Source organism: Myxocyprinus asiaticus, chromosome 19 (genome assembly GCF_019703515.2).
Source record: "Myxocyprinus asiaticus isolate MX2 ecotype Aquarium Trade chromosome 19, UBuf_Myxa_2, whole genome shotgun sequence".
Lineage (NCBI taxonomy): Eukaryota > Metazoa > Chordata > Actinopteri > Cypriniformes > Catostomidae > Myxocyprinus > Myxocyprinus asiaticus.
The window spans coordinates 30,497,741-30,517,163 of NC_059362.1; the positions used below are offsets into that span (position 1 = coordinate 30,497,741).

General features: G+C 37.7%; 2 protein-coding genes across 3 annotated transcripts; one reads left to right on the top strand and one right to left on the bottom strand.

Moving 5' to 3' along the window:
- Window positions 1-120: 120 nt before the first annotated feature.
- LOC127410164 (C-C chemokine receptor type 6-like) lies at window positions 121-5,274 on the top strand. 2 transcript variants are annotated; one of them, XR_007892089.1, is made up of 3 exons: window positions 121-555; window positions 2,312-3,576; window positions 3,681-5,274. XR_007892089.1 is itself a non-coding variant. In XM_051645271.1 (2 exons), the coding sequence occupies exon 2, from the start codon at window positions 2,326-2,328 to the stop codon at window positions 3,451-3,453; it is 1,128 nt and encodes a 375-aa protein (XP_051501231.1). In that variant the 5' UTR covers window positions 121-555; window positions 2,312-2,325; the 3' UTR covers window positions 3,454-5,274. The 2 variants fall into 2 exon arrangements, 1 of the variants encoding a protein (XP_051501231.1); XM_051645271.1 differs by having other exon boundaries at window positions 2,312-5,274.
- A 4,209-nt stretch (window positions 5,275-9,483) lies between these two features.
- LOC127410165 (kelch repeat and BTB domain-containing protein 11-like) lies at window positions 9,484-11,049 on the bottom strand. Its single transcript, XM_051645272.1, has one exon. The coding sequence runs from the start codon at window positions 10,621-10,623 to the stop codon at window positions 9,514-9,516; it is 1,110 nt and encodes a 369-aa protein (XP_051501232.1). The 5' UTR covers window positions 10,624-11,049; the 3' UTR covers window positions 9,484-9,513.
- Window positions 11,050-19,423: the final 8,374 nt, after the last annotated feature.

A 19,423-nucleotide genomic window follows, 5' to 3' on the forward strand; every position in this document is an offset into this window, starting at 1 on the left:
TTTTTTCATAAAGAAAGACGGAAGGGCAGAAAAGGAAGGATAGAAAATTATGAATAGCTGAAATCTGCAGCACAAGTGAAAAGCACTGCAGAATGTCAAAAAATAAATACCCAAATCATTGTGCATTGAGAAATACAGAGCAATAGATTTAGAGTCACTTTTAGAGTACTTTTCAATAGAGTTAGAGTGTTTTAGGCATCATAGAGAAATTAGTCTTGTGAACTGCAATGAGGACTCTTTGAACCATGTATAAACAGCATAGCAGAAATCAATTTTCTATTGGCTGGCTCTGTTAAAGGCGTAACATTAACCTTTTCATATGAAACCAGCTACTGAGGTAGACATGTGTCAGGCAACTTTGATGGTCTCATAGACACACCTACACCATGCTTTTATACAACACTCTTTAAGCAGCAGTGAAACACTTCCTTCTGGTATACAGGTTGAATATTTTCATTCTTATTGTGTAGCAGTGCCCTACCCAATCTGTCTTTCCTAATCTGAAGCTTGGTTTTCTCACACTGCATTCCAGAAGAATAGTTTGTTTCAAGACCGGTAAGTCACTTCTGTTTTTCTGCTTAAGTCACAAGCAATATTTTATTTTTTTGTTGGAAATGACATGATAAAATGTGTGCCTTTTTTATTTTTATTTGTATACATAGTCATATTAAATTGCTCGGACTGGAATTGATATTGCTTGTATTAGCTTTTTGTTAAAAAGAACTTTTTCAATTTAAAAAGTTTTACTGTGCAGGATCTGTACTTGAATTGAAAAAAATATTTTGGCTCATTGCACTTTAGTGGAATTGGGTATATATTGCTGTCCAAAAATAAAGCAAATTACTTAATATAAATACATTTTATAAAAACGCATAAAATATCAAAGACATGAAGGGCATTTTAAACAATTCAATATTGTTTATTTCAGATATGTGTAATTATTTGGCTAGTTATAATTCTGGAAAAAAGACCAAAAGTATTTTATTTCCTCATTTAAACTCTTTTGCCACAAAAGTGCATGTTTTCCCATGTACTGTTTATCTAGCACAGCTTTGTCTAAATCACTGAATTAACAAAACTGACATGCAAACATGATAAAGACGTTTACTTCATAAATTGCTTCTATCATTACTGTGCGTGTTGGATATAATTTATGGATCCTATGCTTTTCTAATTTTCATTCTGTTGCAATTTAATTTGTGATCTCAGGGTTTTTCAAACATATAATTGAAATGTTTCTTGAATCTCTGTGGCATGATACGTGACCATATCATTTTCCAAACATGTTGCTTGAAAGAAAACTAACAGCATAGTGAATGCGCTTAGTCTCAAGCTTAGGTGATTTGGATTTATAAGAAAAGCACACACTGTTAGGCCAACATCCTCTTCAGGACTTAAGGCCAAATAAATAGGTCATTTGCATTGTACATTTTGGTGACCATTTTTTGCAGATTTCCTCTTTATGGAAAGGTTAAATATCTACAAAGTACAAAGCGACATGAGCATTATATATATATATATATATATATATATATATATATATATATATATATATATATATATATATATATATAATTTAACCTAATTCAAAAATATTCTAATTATGTCACCTAATCTGTACTATAGTTCACACACACATTCTGGATTAAGCATTTGTACTACATTATGTAGTAAAAAATATGACACTGAATAATATAAAGTAATTACAAAATGATGACACAAACTGATACTGATTGTGGCATTATGTCCTTTAAATTCTTAGGAAAAATGACGAGCAATTAATCTTCTTGTCAAAAAAAGTAATCCACTACAAATTAATAATGACTTAAGTTACTTTCTAAAACTTTTCATAGAAACGTTAGTTTTCCACTCAACGGATTCAAAATAATGTCTACTGTTGTACACCCTTCTACTGTCACAAAAACAGATTAATTCATAATTTAAATGTATTATACATTAATAATATTATTTGAGAAATGTGTAACCCAAGTAATGCACCTAAAATAATTACTTTAATTGAATGTAATTATATTACAGGAACTAATTACTTTGTCATGAGATTACACCCAACACTCATTACTGTTATAGTTTAATTGTTTGTTACATTGCTATCATATAATTTTGATATTCTCCATGAAAGTTATTGACTAATTAAACTCTACCCACTATCTAGGTTAAATATAATTTTTTTTTTTTTTTACCTTGTACTTAAGATTTCACTTAGATGGTATATTGATGTGAGCTCTGATGTAAAGTTGTATTATTTTACTGTTGTCCACTTTTAAATTACGTTTTTTTTCACTCTTTACAGTGTCAAAAGGAAAAATGAATCCATTTGATTATAACTACACTGAAGAAGAATTACTAGCTGCGTATGGAGAAATTGAGGAGCCGTGTTCTGTGAATCACAGAAAAAACATTGAGAACTTCCTCCAGTTATTCGTTCACCCCATCATTTGCATTGTTGGTTTTATTGGCAACACCTTGGTGATTTTGACGTACGCTCTCTACAAGCGAACCAAGTCCATGACGGATGTGTACCTGTTGAACGTGGCAATAGCTGACATCCTGTTTGTGGTGGCTCTGCCTTTGATCATCTATAGTGAACAGCATGACTGGGCAATGGGTAACTGGTCCTGCAAGCTTCTGCATGGTGTCTACAGCGTCAACTTGTATAGTGGCATGTTGCTCCTAGCTTGCATTAGTGGAGACCGCTACTTCGCCATTGTGCAGGCCCGCAGGTCGTTCCGGCTGCGTTCTAGCACCCTGCTTTACAGCCGTCTCGTCTGCGTAGCTGTCTGGTTACTGGCCTTGGTCCTGTCCCTTCCCACCTTCGTGTTTTATGAACGTTATCAGCCCGGCCCTGTTGAATCCAGCCTATATAACAGCACCCAGGACAGCAATACCCCATATGAGTGCTTTTTCCGATTTCATTCGAACGAAACAGCACGCATGATGAAAACCATGGTGCCAAGCTCTCAGGTAGCAGTGGGTTTCTGCTTACCATTGCTGATCATGGGTTTCTGCTACTCCAGTGTCATCGTCACCCTACTTCGAGCCAAGAACTTTCAAAGACACAAAGCAGTGCGTGTGGTCCTCACTGTGGTGCTTGTGTTTGTGGCCTGCCACATGCCTTACAATATAGCACTGTTATATTACACCATCAACATTTTCAGTGAGCAGGAATGCAGCCATGAGGAAGCCGTAGAGTTGACCATGATCATCACGAAAAGTCTGGCCTACGTGCACTCTTGTCTCAACCCCTTGCTGTATGCCTTCATCGGGGTGAACTTCAGAAACCATTTCCAAAAGATCTTACGGGACATCTGGTGCTTGGGGAAGAATTACATGTCAGCACGGCGGTCCTCACGTGTTACCACTGAAATGTACATTTCTTCACGGCGGTCTGTAGATGGCTCAACTAATGACAATGGCACTTCGTTTACAATGTAATAGGCCGCTGGATAAGACAAGCATCACATTTTGGCTATGTCCGAAACAGATACCCTTGCTGCCCAGTCAGTAAGGCTTCTAAAGCACCATAACATCATGTCTAATGATCTGGAACAAATGCAGGTGATCTTTAGATATTACCAAATAAATATGTAATGACTAGAATTCAATAGAAATTTAATCATGCAAGGTAAAAAATGATTTTTATTATTTCCACCAACTGCCAGACTGCATGCACAGAACTGGACACATTTAAGCAGCCTTCAAAAATCGGCCACATGATGTTTGGACGTGCCTTGATGCCTTTCTACCTCTGCTTATTACCTACGAAGGAGGCATTGTTTAGGTTTTGGACACAGCTTTTGTTACTGCATTTGGGTTCAGTGTCCAGAGAACTTTTTTGCAAAAATGAAGGACTTTAATATATTTGACTATGAGAAATGAAACCTATAGACCTACAGTAGCGCCATCTTTGATTCTAGACGGGAATGAAAATGAGGCTTTGAGGGACTTAATTAAGACTCAATTAAATGCACTGTATAAAGCTATCAAAAGCTCCTAGATCACATCTAATTTTCAATAACTCATGTTGTCTGGACTCTATAGTCTATGATTTCTTGGAATTATATTTTTGCCATTTCTCATCAGCAGAATGATCCAAAAACACTTTAAACAACTTTACAACCCATTGAAGAGACAGTACATCTATACCTCACAGCCTCGTTATTATTCTCGTCAAAATCAAAGATGCCGCTGCTGTGAATAAGGTCTATTACATTGATAAACTAAACAAAATGTGTAAACACCAGAGAACAAACTGTATACTGACCATTTTTAACTATGAACTTTGTGATCATTCTTTGTTTGCAATGTGTAAAATTATGTAAAAGGCAGGCTATAAGTCTCTGTATAGGAATTCATTTTGCAATGGAAGTGCACAGTATGTAGTACTAATGCAGAGTCTCCTTTTCTTTGTGTACTTTTTAATTGTTGTATATAGAATTTTCATATTTCATTTTTCTAATAAATAAGGCTGAATAATACAAAAAAAGCAAATGGTGAAATTAGAACCAGTGCTGCTGCTTATGTAATTTCCCATGCCCAGTTGAATCAGTGGAGTCTGCTGAGACCATTATGTAATACCACATTTTTTAACACCCTAAAGGTTTAAGCCTGTGCTGCAATAATACATGACTAATTTGATTTCTGACCTGGTTAACATTCCACAATAATTTTGGCATGGATGTTTTGACACTCTTCACAAAGGTTTTCAATGTTGTTGTTACTACTTGAGGTCCAACATACATAAATCTTGCAAAGAATGTCATTGCCATTGAGACAATACTTATTTTTGATGTGAATTCATTTTTCAAAGCCATTTTAAATAACAGTCCAGTCCTAGTCTACAAAAATTATCATGTTTATTGGGGTGCAGGGTGTGCCCCTGCTAAAAAAAAATATCTGAATCTTAAATCATCTTTGAAATTAAATGAATTTTAAGTATTTTTAAATTGCAAAACATACACTCACTGAGCACCTTATTAAGAACAACGTCTTGTTAATGAGAGAGGTCCACAGAGAATGGCCAGACTGGTTCGAGCTGACAGAAAGGCTACAGTAACTCACATAACCACTCTGTACAATTGTAGTGAGCAGAATAGCATCTCAGAATGCACAACATATCGAACCTTGAGGCGAATGGGCTACAACAGCAGAAGACCACGTCTGGCACTTTATTAGGACCATAGTGTTCCTAATAAAGTGCTCAGTGAGTTTAATTTTTTTAAATATTGTGTTTTACATAAATTATATAAAATAGCTACTGCTTGCTTCAGTATAATATACAGAGACCATTTAGCCTAAGACTTTTATTAAAATGAATGGGAGATATTGGAACGGCCCATATGGTGGATGTAGAAAAGGAAGTAAAAGGTATAATTTTCAGATACAGACAGTTACATCAAGAATGCAATGAAAATTTTTTTGATTTTTTTGTGATTTGAGCTAAAGAAGTACAATTTATTATACCATTGTCATATTTTACTGCGGATTTGAAATAGGTTCTTTGATTGTAAACTTGACTAACCATTTTGGAGATTTCGGTCTTCCCCATTCAAGCAGACTGAAGCTGTACTTTTATGCCACTTCTATCTATAGCAAATAGTTGCCCTGAAGCATTCCCAAGATGGCCACTGATTGGACTGACATGCCATGAAAAGGACTTCATAACTTCCCCATTATTGTTAGAAGACAGAATAAGTTACATACAGATGTGTTGTCACAGAATTTTGCCATACCTTACTGCTTCTGCTCTTTGTCTTTAATTCTCTGTAATTCTAGAATTTGATTACCTTTTGCTCTTAAATATATAAGCTTAGTTAAATGGCTGATATTTATGAAGGAAGCTTTAAATGAAACCATGGGGGGGCCTGGATAGCTCAGTGGTAAACCTCGAATCCCAGGGTGTGCTGAGTGACTCCAGCCAGGTCTCCTAAGCAACCAAATTGGCCCGGTTGCTAGGGAGGGTAGAGTCACATGGGGTAATCTCCTCATGGTCACCATAATGTGATTCGTTCGCGGTGGGGCGCGTGGTGAGTTGAGCGTGGTTGCCGCAGTGGATGGCGTGAAGCCTCCACACGCGCCATGTCTCCGTGGCGACGTGCTCAACAAGCCACGTGATAAGATGTGTGGGTTGACGGTCTCAGGCGCGGAGGCAACTGGGATTCGCCCTCCGCCACCCGGACGGAAGCGAGTCACTACGCGACCACGAGGACTTAAAAAGCACACTGGGAATTGGGCATTCCAAATTGGGAGAAAAGGAAAAAAAAAAAAATTAAACCATAAACAATGCAAAAATAATACTGTTTTTTTTCTGTTATTTTAAATAGATAATAAATGTTACAGGTTACAGAGGAAAAATGCAAATACATCGAAACAATCATGTGCACACATCCACCATTAAGTGCACTTTATTTGTGTGTTTGAGTGATTCACACTCACCAGAATAAACATTTCAACACTGTCTTCAAAAATAAATATTTAACTAACACAAATACAGTTTTCCCTTTATAAACGTTTATTGCTCATGTTGTCAACCTGAAATTTTAGGGCACCATTTTTTAAATAATAATAATAAAAAGAACATTTTTATAAGACAAACACTGCTCAAGATTTTTATGCAAAAAAAAGAAAAAAAAATTAAAAGAAAATGAATATTTTTTAAAAAATGCAGTGCACAGCAAGAAGGATTGTTACATGTACTTTTTACTTTACTTTTTTTTTTTTTTAAAAAGCAATGGTCTACATTGTGTGACGAAACTGAAATATAAATGCTTTAAGCACAATGTCATGTGGAATGTAGAGCAATGACCTGGATGAATATAACATTTCAGAGACAATACTCTGAGCAATTTCCCCATTTTTATGTTTAAAAGGATCCTGTGACCCATAAAATGCTTTCTATTTGACACCATGTAAAGAAGTGGTAGTCATTACTCAATTGAGTACCCAGCTCTCAGTAGAAGCATCCGACCACATGTCACTGACTGATCAGCTGCCAAATGACACTATTGAGTGGATGCTTGTCTATCACACAACCACAATTGACCACATCATGTCACATTTTTATAAAATTGGTAAATATAAGATGGTTCCCACAAATCTTAGTGACAAACTATGCCATATCATTATTTCGCAATTTATTGTACAGTGCCAGTGCAACGCAAACTTTTGTCGGTTGATGGTTGGTAAATTTCTGTGTGGCAACAGGAAGGGTGTTATTTAGAAACGAGAGATGAGTCAAAGAAATGAAATTACATAAAAAGGTCAACTGGTAATGCAGTCTCCCATGCAAAGTGCACATTGTAAAAATGTTTTTCGGGTACAAAAAAAAAAGGAAAAAAAAAAGGAAAAAAAAAATGTTATTCGATTAAATCAATCTGACTTAAAGGTATATTCAATACAAGTTAAGCTCAATCGACAGCATTTGTGGCATATGTTGATTACCACAAAAAAATTATTTTGACTCCCTACTTTTCTTTAAAAAAAGCAAAGATCGAAGTTACAGAGAGGCACAATGGATGTAAAAGGGGGCCAATTTTTGGAGGGTTTAAAGGCAGAAATGTGAAGCTTATAATTTTATAAAAGCACTTACAGGACATTAATGTTTCTGTTAAAACTAGTGTATTATTTCAGCTGTAAAGGTGTTTAAATCATCATTTTTTACAGTCATTTTAGGTTATTTTTTGACTACATCGTCATGGCAATGAAGTTGCGAAATTGGCTATAAGAAAAGGTTTGTAAGTGATTTTTTCACACTAAAATCATGTTAACACGCATATTGTTTACGTCTTATATTTTTGAAACAGTGAGTATTTTTACATTTACGTGTTGGCCCCATTCACTTTAACCCAGATTTTTGCTTTTCTTAATAAAAATTATTTTTGTGGTAATCAGATTTATGCCACAGATGCTGTCGATTAACTTGTTTTGAACCTGGAATATTCCTTTAAGGGTCACAATTTCACTTTTTACAGTTAAATTCATTTTTCTTACACTCAGTATAGAGTAATCCTCTAATTAGAGTAATCCTTAAATAGTATAATGAATTAAGAATTTTAAATTAATAAAGGATTGCAGATTAATACAGTTTTCACAACTAAAAACTGACAATTGCACTTTATGTGATTTGTAATCATAAATGTAAAAAAAAAAAAAAAAAATGTGTAAACTTTAATAGTCTACAGAATAGTTTCTAGTCTTGCTCTGATAAGGAGTCTGTACCCAGAGGACCTTAGTTTTAGTTTCTCTAATTTATTTTGTAGTAGCCTAACATCTCATTCTTGTTTTTTATTTTCTTGTATTTGCTGGAAACTTAAAGGTGCAGTATGTAAGATTCAGAAATCCTTGCTATTAATGACACCCGTGCCCGTTAAGTGAACTGCAGCCTGTAGCTCGTGATCGCGCGCACTCCATAGTGACCAAAACAAAGAGACTGAACGTGATTCACCGGCATCATGATGACAGATAAGGTAGCATAATTAAAATTACACAGTTATGATTGTTTTACTACAAACTTTGAGACTGTATATTATATTTGATTCTCCAGTGCTGGAACAGGGCTAAAACAAAGTGTGGATATAGGTCTGACTATGCGAGACTGTAGTTTGAAGTAATCACATTTCTTAGCATGATACATTGACTGCATTTATACGATAGCCTGTGTCGACGTTAGTTAGCTAGCCAGCTTTATCAATAGCTGTTAGCTAAATTTGGTGGATGGTGACAGTAGCTGTTTATAAAATAGACTGTACATTATAAATTTGTTGACACAATTCAGTATTCCATCACAACTGTCATTTTGATATATCGATGCGCTATTGTTTTATAATAATAGATTGTATATATTTTCTGTATAACCAAGTTACATTACACTAATGAATGGAGCTTTTTGCATTATCTTGAACATTGTCTAGCATTCACCTGCTGATGTTCACTCTAGTTTTCGTTCGACCACGATCACGTTCCGCTTACCCAGATAGGAATGTTTTTGGGGGTTTTTTTTGGGCTCACTCAGAGTTTGTGTAGGAGTCGGTGTTGTGCTGGGAGCCGGATGTTTGCTGGATTCCATCTCTTAGATAATGTTACCTAGTGTTGCAGTTTGTTGTCGCTGTTGAATAGCGGAAGAGAAGCAATGAGGCAAGGCTCTCGGGAGCGCGCATAAACCTCACATCCTTTGGATTTTCCCGGCAAAAGCGACCCGCTCCCTTCGCATGAAAAGCAGTCTACAGGCTTTAATAGTCAACCAAGGAAGTCCGGGAAGGGCTCATTTTTTAAGTTGCGTTACAAGCCGTTCACACATTGGCAAAAAAAAAAAAGGCAACTATTACATGAAAAAAGTTACATATTGCACCTTTAATATAATTTAGAATTCAGAAAAGCACTCCAATTCAAGTTACACATATGCAAATATTTATAGCAATATTAGGTAGCCCGCAGCATATTTTCATGTAATAAATTTGGCTCATGAGATATCTGACGCAATACATGTTTGCGCCCCATTTATTTGTTGTTTGGCAGGTGCAGAGTAAAGGGATGCAAGACACCTCTGGCCTCTAAAGGCGCTTTGAATGATCCATTTACAAAGTGCTCCTTTCCCTCCTCCACACTGAACTGCAATAATTGCGATCTGGTTACACAAAATATGCAGCTGTCCATGAGTGCGCATTTGAAAGCACCGAGGTTTGCTTGCTGCAGGGACGCGCACTGTTGCCACATTTTCAGTACCGCGTTGTACTTGAACACGTTGACACCCTGCTCACGGTTAACATCAAACCTAAAGATAAAGTTTTTGTACGCCAGCATGTCCGCAGATTTTTTCCTACTGTTGTTGTAAGGACATTCTTGCCACTCGTCCCGCTTGAGGTCATACTTGAGAAGGCGATAAAACAAGGATCCGCCTGACACGTACAGATCTCCGTTACAGGTTGTCGCTTCGTGCGCCACGGCAAACGCCCCTTTGGGTAGTGGAGCAACAGGACTCCACCTATCCATCCGAGGGTCGTATCTCTCCACTGTGAAAAGACACTCGCCGCCTATGGCGTAAAGGTAGCCGTCCATTGAGACCAGTTTCAGTTGTGCCCGAGGCTGATGGAGGGATCTGATTTCACTCCAGGTGTCGGTCATTGGATTGTAGCAGAACACTTTGTCTGAAACCCTACTTGCGTCTCCATGTCCTTTAATTCCTCCTGCCACGAATAGGTAGTTGTACATGGTGCATATTCCGCAGCCTTTTGTGTTAACCTCCTCAGGGATCTTGGTCAGGATTTTCCAGTCTTTATAATCACTGCTGTAATAGTACATGCCGCATCTCTCATCCAAGGACGCAGTGGATAGAGGACTTTCAGGACGGCTGCTCTCTCGGCTTCCAACACGTTCAAACACGTCGCTAATTTCGGCCACTATCAAAGACTCCTTCCCCCTCATCCGCAAGGACAAAATCAGCTCCCTTTCCGCTCCTGTCAAACGCCCATAGACACTGGACTCACGCAATACGCGCAAGAAATTATCACTCAGAAATCTATACACCTTGGCTTCCAGCTCACCGAGTGTTTGAGTTTTGGCGGTGCAAAGGTATTCACAACAGTTTTCCATGGTTATCTGTTCGGACATTGTTATATGTAATATCAGTCGTCGAGACGCACCTGTTTATTGTGACAAAGTTACTTATCTATTAAGAGGTCCACTTGGTCCAGCCTCAAAAAGTTTCTTTCCACGTGTGATTCAGAAAATGTTTTCCACGGAAAATGCGCTGCCTCAGGGGCCGTTCACACCGAACGTGTTTTTCAATTGTTTTCCTATGTAAATATGCGCTGGACGGACATGTGTCGCCGCGTTTTAAGACTCCGTGTCAAGTCAGATTGTAACGTCAACTGTTAAAAACGCGTCTCGAGACACCTGCGCTCTGTTCTATTTGTTGCGTCTTGAACTGCCCCTTTGCCTCAATCCGTTCAGTCTCAGTAGGATCATTTTTGCCGAGTATCGCGTGCTCTGTGTCTGACCGCCGCTGTTCATTATCGCGTAATATGGCTTGATTTCCACAAAGGGACAATAAGTGACAGGCGCAGATATCCCCTCCTCCGAGGGCGCGGAAATTGCGTTATCGGATACAAGAAGCTTGTTGCGCTGCTGACCCCTGTGTCATTGCAGGAGGAACAGATATCTGGCTTGCACAAGCAGAAATAGAAACAACCTCTACCTGTCCTCATGTCTGGGAGAGAGGAAAGGCACATAAAGCTATATTATATTGTACTTTTATTTTAACACAATCATTTTCAAGGCAAAACATTTGAGCAAGTTTTTTTTTTTTTTTTCTACAGATAAACTACAAAATTATTTTCACCCTTACTACAACAAATATTAGGCTATTTTATATAATAAAATGTCCTCCAGGTCAGGCCATAACATCTTTAAAGTGTGAAAGGAGCACATGACGATCTCCAAACGTTGACTTTGTGTTCTTAAAGCCTTTCTCATATTGATACTGAATATTTGAGGGTTTGGTCATATTGAAAGTTTAATTTGCAGGCAAGTCTCCACAGCCTATAGCTGTTGTTTCAGATTTATTTGTACACTGAAAAAAATGAAATGATCAATAAGTCATGTCAACTTATATGTTTTCATTACTTTAACTTATCAAAATAAGTAGAACAATTTCAACTTAATTTTATAAGTTGTACAAGATTCTACTTAATTTTTTAAGTCAGTTTAATGTAAGTTAAATTCAAAGGGGCCCAACAAAGCGTAATGAACTTAACAATTTAAGTTCTAACACTGGCATTCTCAGCTCGGCTTTGAGAACATAGATTAATGTACGGAGGTCTTTGTGAATAAACTTAATTTGCAATATTGGGGTCCTTTTCAATTAAGAAAGGACAATCTTAAGACAATCTATACATAAGACTAATTTCAATACGTGGAGAGTTCATAATGCAACACCAAATGAGGACCAACAGGCATCCAACGGCGAACTAAACTAAATGGCGGACGAATACCTAATTTGACACAAACAACTCATGATGGGACAGAGGACCGGCCGGCTTGGGGAAGAACGTGAATGAGGTGAGTGAATGCTTATCTAACAGTAGTTTTAGAGAGATATTAATTTCGACAAAAATATGAATTTACAGATTACATTTCCTGTTCAGTGACACTTTTTAATTTGTATTTTGTAGAAGTGTGGTTTTGTCACAATTCACTGTTGTTTCTCCCCTGTCATCTGGTCCTTCTGGACTACACTTCCCATAATTCCCTGCCCTCATCACTGACAACTGTCCTTGATTGTCCTCACCTGTGTTTCATTAACTCATTATCCCTTGTGTAAATAATGCTCTGATTTCTGTTCAATACTTGTGAGTTGTTATGTTTATGTATGTGATTCTCTAGTTCATGGTCCGGTTTAGTTCTTGTTTGTTTACGTTTTGACCTTACATCCTAGTTCCAAGATTTACCCTGTTTTGTATTTTGATTTATTCTTTTATCATTAAATTCTTGCTGCACTTAGATCCAGCTCTCATGACCTCCTTTCAGATGTTACAGGTTTCTCATTGAGTAACGTATTTTATAGTAGCTAAGACAGTGGTAGGTCTGTTATGCATGCATTTACACTGCAAATCCTATTGCACAGATCACATATTCTGAGTTCTGACACATTCATGTTCTGTTGACCGTTAAAGCGCGCATCCGAAGGCGTTCTACTGTGCATGCGCAAGATTTTCGCGCTCTTTGAGTTTGAAGGAAGTCGTTAGTCAGACAGCGTGAGGCTGAGTTGGTACTCCTTACTGAATAAATACTGTATCTTTACATCTCTTTAATTTTAGAATCAACTTGGTACCGAAATACAGGCAATTTTAACATCCCCGTCCAGTCTATCAAGCGTGCATGGCTGCCTAGAAAGCTAGGTTATGATTAGTTAGCTAGACGTCGCCAGTCAGTAAAGCTTCTTCGTTATAGTGGGGTTGAAACGAATAGTCAACGTTATCAACTATATATATATATATTACACAAATTGTCATTGTCTGATTGTCGTTTGATCTCATTTGACACATTAGGTCATATAAAGATAAAGATGATGTTTGACAGGAGTACTTCTGATGGTAGTGGAGATGACGAAAACAGCTCACAGTCCAGATACAGGTGCATCTCAATAAATTAGAATGTCGTGGAAAAGTTCATTTATTTCAGTAATTCAACTCAAATTGTGAAACTTGTGTATTAAATAAATTCAATGCACACAGACTGAAGTAGTTTAAGTCTTTGGTTCTTTTAATTGTGATGATTTTGCTCACATTTAACAAAAACCCACCAATTCACTATCTCAAAAAATTAGAATACATCATAAGACCAATAAAAAAAAACATTTTTAGTGAATTGTTGGCCTTCTGGAAAGTATGTTCATTTACTGTATATGTACTCAATACTTGGTAGGGGCTCCTTTTGCTTTAATTACTGCCTCAATTCGGCATGGCATGGAGGTGATCAGTTTGTGGCACTGCTGAGGTGGTATGGAAGCCCAGGTTTCTTTGACAGTGGCCTTCAGCTCATCTGCATTTTTTTGGTCTCTTGTTTCTCATTTTCCTCTTGACAATACCCCATAGATTCTCTATGGGGTTCAGGTCTGGGGAGTTTGCTGGCCAGTCAAGCACACCAACACCATGGTCATTTAACCAACTTTTGGTGCTTTTGGCAGTGTGGGCAGGTGCCAAATCCTGCTGGAAAATGAAATCAGCATCTTTAAAAAGCTGGTCAGCAGAAGGAAGCATGAAGTGCTCCAAAATTTCTTGGTAAACGGGTGCAGTGACTTTGGTTTTCAAAAAACACAATGGACCAACACCAGCAGATGACATTGCACCCCAAATCATCACAGACTGTGGAAACGTAACACTGGACTTCAAGCAACTTGGGCTATGAGCTTCTCCACCTTTCCTCCAGACTCTAGGACCTTGGTTTCCAAATGGAATACAAAACTTGCTCATCTGAAAAGAGGACTTTGGACCACTGGGCAACAGTCCAGTTTTTCTTCTCCTTAGCCCAGGTAAGACGCCTCTGATGTTGTCTGTGGTTCGGGAGTGGCTTAACAAGAGGAATACGACAACTGTAGCCAAATTCCTTGACATGTCTGTGTGTGGTTGATGCCTTGACCTCAGCCTCAGTCCATTCCTTGTGAAGTTCACCCAAATTCTTGAATCGATTTTGCTTGACAATCATAAGGCTGCGGTTCTCTCGGTTGGTTGTGCATCTTTTTCTTCCACACTTTTTCCTTCCACTCAACTTTCTGTTAACATGCTTAGATACAGCACTCTGTGAACAGCCAGCTTCTTTGGCAATGAATGTTTGTGGCTTACCCTCCTTGTGAAGGGTGTCAATGATTGTGTTCTGGACAACTGTCAGATCAGCAGTCTTCCCCATGATTGTGTAGCCTAGTGAACCAAACTGAGAGACCATTTTGAAGGCTCAGGAAACCTTTGCAGGTGTTTTGAGTTGATTAGCTGATTGGTATGTCACCATATTCTAATTTTTTGAGATAGTGAATTGGTGGGTTTTTGTTAAATGTGAGCCAAAATCATCACAATTAAAAGAACCAAAGACTTAAACTACTTCAGTCTGTGTGCATTGAATTTATTTAATGCACGAGTTTCACAATTTGAGTTGAATTACTGAAATAAATGAACTTTTCCACGACATTCTAATTTATTGAGATGCACCTGTATACTGCAAACTTTTCATACAGCTTAAGGTGATGTACATTGCAAAGTATGAGGGAATTATACAAAATACAGACCCAGTGTCTTCGTGAAATAAAGTGGAGCTCTGCTGGAGCATAACTTGCATGTTAGAGCGTCTCTAAGGGGGCTTTCACACTGGGCACGTTTGCTGTGGTCCGATTCCGAGTGTGATTGTTCCCGGTGCCCTCCTCAGCTTTGGTCTGGTTTCACACTCACTTGATTCTATCGAACCCCGGTCCATTTGCGTTCATCTTACGTCATCACAAACACGCATGGAGAACACAACGCGACTCATCATACTTTTTGTTTTTTGTTATTTTGGTGCCATATTGCACAGTAGAGTGAACGACAACTGCGTATATGTGCGCTTCATGGTGTAACTCATCAGATGTCCAGGGGAAGGCGGCTTGCTGCTGCTCGCAAACGGCGTTTTTTGAGGAGACAGCTGATTGCAAGGAATTCATTTGCATCTTTGTTTACAATGCACGCATACTCACGCTCGTGTCCATGGTGAAGTTATCGCCACTGTCGTCTCCTATTATACCCTGTATTTATAACCTATAATAGTATTTATATATAGTATTTATAAGGTGTATAGACAGATAGACAAACAGTATTTATAGTGTTGATTGTACTTGTATGTCATTGTGGTGTCATTACTTTTTTGGGACTTTCAGGAATGTGTGGATCCTCGTGTGTTGTCGAAATTAATGATGTCGTCATCGGCTAAAACGCATGCGCAGGTTACTTTACTTGCGCGTCCGAGTTGCTTTCACATTCACGCGAATCGCACTACAGTTCCATTGCAACCGAACTCAGACCACCTCCTACAGGTAGTCTCGGGTTCGGTACCGCGGTGCGCTCCCCGGTCCGTATGACAGCTTTCACATTACCAATTTTTCATGCGAACCATGCTCTGTTTCGAACTAAACTGCCAGTGTGAAAGCACAAGGGTCGTGTAAATAAGCACGAATTCTAAAACTGGCATTTCTCTGTGTGGTCAGTTCCACTTTGTCATGTGAAGTGACCCCATCTCAGCAGGCAGATGCGCCCTCTGTAAATATACAGTACATATCGCTGTGAGTTTTTTATCGCGAAGAAATCTGCTATACAAAGCTCTTTTAAGAGGAGAGAGTTTTTTTTATTTTCTTTATTTTTTTTATTTTTATTTTTATTTTTTAGTTAAAGTGGATCGAAATCAAGTGAACAAAAACATGAGAGGGTAGTCTTAACCCATTATACACTTCAACAAAACAGATATTTAATTACTCTTTTTTTTTTTTTTTTGGCTTGTTTTCTGATATGAATTTATAAAACTCGTTTAAAATAAGTTTTTTTTTTAGCTATACTATAGTAAATGTATATAGCTATACTGCAGAAGATAGTAATTTTATTTTTCAGAGAATGCTGAATATAATATTGAATTGTTGGGCCTCATGTATTCAGATAGAAGACAAAGGCAGGCCTAACACAGTCGTAAAAACATAACTCAAGCCCCCACCTTCTAAGTCGTAAATTTTACTGATAAAAATCGCGCCAAAATCAAACAAAGGGAGTCCAAAACAGACTACAAATCCAGGAAGCCTTGCTCACTAAAGGATCGAACTCTCAACTCCTATTGGATGAGGCACAGAACAGAACGTCCCTCAAACATGACATCATCAGGAGTTGAAATACCTCTAAAATGTTTCGTGAGTTGCTTCCAGCGACTTTGTTCACCGAATATAGACATAGTTTTTTTGCTGCTCTCCGGTGAAACCTCGTGGCACCTGAAAGTAACGTCCGACTTGAAACTGTGGCCATGCAATCTCCATCTCGCTGGATGAGTTGAGATTACTCTGTGTTCAACCAAACACTCTAACGGATCCGAAGGAGACCGCCGAGCAATTCGCATCTTCATCTGTTTGCCTACAGAAGTGAAGAGATTAAAGATTTCTCTTCCATCTTCAATCAAGTCGACATTTCTGAGTTCTCCGCCAGCCCGCTGAGAATCAACAGCCATACCGCCCGCCGACAATCAACAGCCGTACCGCCCGTCGACAGCGCGAGGAAAGGACCTCTCGTCATCACACGAGCCTCAAGGAACCGGGTCCGAGTTAAAGGACGGAGGAAAACACATTCTACCTGTGTCCTCATGCGATTCAAGTAGGAGGTTTACGTCTGGGCAGAGATAGAATATTATAGCGTTTTATTCTTGTGTTTCAAGGTTTTTGCTTGTACAGTTTACGGACCGCCATGTCCGCTCATTATTAATACTCAGGGTATTAATTATCACAAATTTGTTTTGCTGTATTGTGGTCCAACCAAACTGGATTGTGCAATTTCGCCATCGCAGGTGAGACAGAAACTGAGTTCATCCATTAAAGAGTCAAATAACGCGGGACTGTTTACGAGCCGTCCACCGCGTCTCTGAGCGATGAAATAACAGCTGCTTTCTCTCCCACGATCGCGAAATCGGCTTTAGGGCTGTCACTTAATCATCTCTCTCTCTCTCCCTCTCTTACTAATCACACACACACACACACACACACACACACACACTGTCACACACACACCTTATGTGTTATAGGATTATTTTATTTCCATATCTAATCATATCACTGTTTAGTTTGTAGTTGTAAGTCGGAAGTTTATTGACTGCATTGTATTAATTATTAATTGATATTACTGCATAAATAAACTTTGTTTATATTACAAAGAGAAGTGTTTTGGTTTGTTTTGCATACACCTGTGTCATGCTGACGGGATGTCAGTGCTCGGATTCAAACCTTCATTCATTGTTTTTCCCGGAAAATCGATATTCTTCGGATGTCGATTTTCCTAAGAAAACAATCTAATATTGAGACTGTTTTACTATTTGGTTATTAGTCCCTGATTTCAGGGTGGTGCCCCGTCAGTGTTAATCCTTATTAATATTCTATTGATTTTTGATAATTGATAATTATCTTTGATGATTGAATTTGAATGATCAATAAGCTAGTGTTAATTTTAATTAATGTTTCATCGATGTTAACAATTAACGATTATCTTTGATAATTGTTGATTTAAAGGATTTAAAAAAGCTAACATTGATTCTCATCAATGTTCTATTGATTTTAATAATTAATAATTATCTTTGATAATTATTAATTATTGCTAATAACCAAACTTGCTCCTAAACGTAGCACACTACATTTACTGGAGACCAATATGAGGTTTTAATGAGTTAGATCCAATTAATTAATTTAAATATTAATTAATAACTACAGAAATAACTATTAATTATTTCTGATAGTAACACTGATCTAAATAACCAGTAAAGCCCTACAGAATAGAAGTGTATTTTGACTTTAATGCATGACAGAAATATAAAATTAAATGTATTGCTTATCGGTATCTGCCACAATGAGCTGCGATTTATTGTTATTGGCTCATAAATTCCATATCTGTGCATTTCTAATTTCCATCTTTTACTGCAAAATTTCCACACATCTTGTAGGACACAAATGAGAGGAGGACCGCTGCCTTGCTTGGTCTGCCATACATCTTGTCTGAAGAGCCATCAAATGTCATCAGGATGTGTGATGTAAGACCTTATCTATTTAAATAATGCACAACTGCTGTACTTTTTCTATAATAATTGTAATTATTATGGATTAATTTTGCTTCAATAATTTTGACTTGTCCTTTAATTTATAAAAAAGCAAAAATCAATGTTGCAGTGAGGCATTTACAATGAAATTGAATGAGGCCAGTCCGTGAATGTTAAATTACACATTGTTTCATAATTAAAATGTTTTTAACTTTAAATGAAATTTAATCTGAAACGACCAAACTCTCAGGTGTCATTCATTCCTCTGTTCTAAACATAGCGCCGTTTCCGAATTCTTGCGTGAACGCGCTTACATCAAACGACAGCTAAATGATGTTTCAACTGCTGGCAGGAAGCAATTCGTATTTTTTTTAAAAGTTTATAAAATTTCAATTATCTATATATTTACTACACAAGTGTAACGAAGACATTAATTGATCACCTGGAATCGTGTGATTCCCTTTTATGCTGCCTAAAGGCTCCGATATACTTCATTCGAAATCGAAAAATGAATGGGTGTGATGCCATTTTTGAACCAAATCTGGCCAAAACTAAGGTTTTTTTCAGATCGCCTCGGTGGTTCGCAACAGCTCTCCTGGGAGAACTTTTAGGAAAACTTCGAATCCGCTGCTAAACACCTTCATACTCCCATTGGTCCACATCATTGGTAGGCGTGACCTGGAGCTCCACCTACTCCCAAGCTGACAGCTGATTTCGATTACATCTTTCAGTCAGCTAATATCAGTCAACAAGAACACACCGGTGTAGTACAAAATAACCTACATCTGTACAGTCGTTTGCATAGAGACATTTTCAAAAGACATGTTGTGTGATTTTTGTTGTTTTATTAGTCTACAAAAGGTATCAAATCTACTTAAATACTCAAGTTCTCATTCACTCCGTTGTTTGATATGCCGCTTAATTCATGTGTCGCCGAAAGCCATTCACAAATCTGCCCACAGTGACATGCGTGTTATTATTCTTTTATCTATATTCTGCCCATTAACAGTATTATACACCCACCCTTGCAGTAGTATGAGTATCATCATAAAAATGACAATAACAGAGTATAATCGGCACATAGTATGGCCGTGTATAAAGTGTTGCCGCCTCCCCC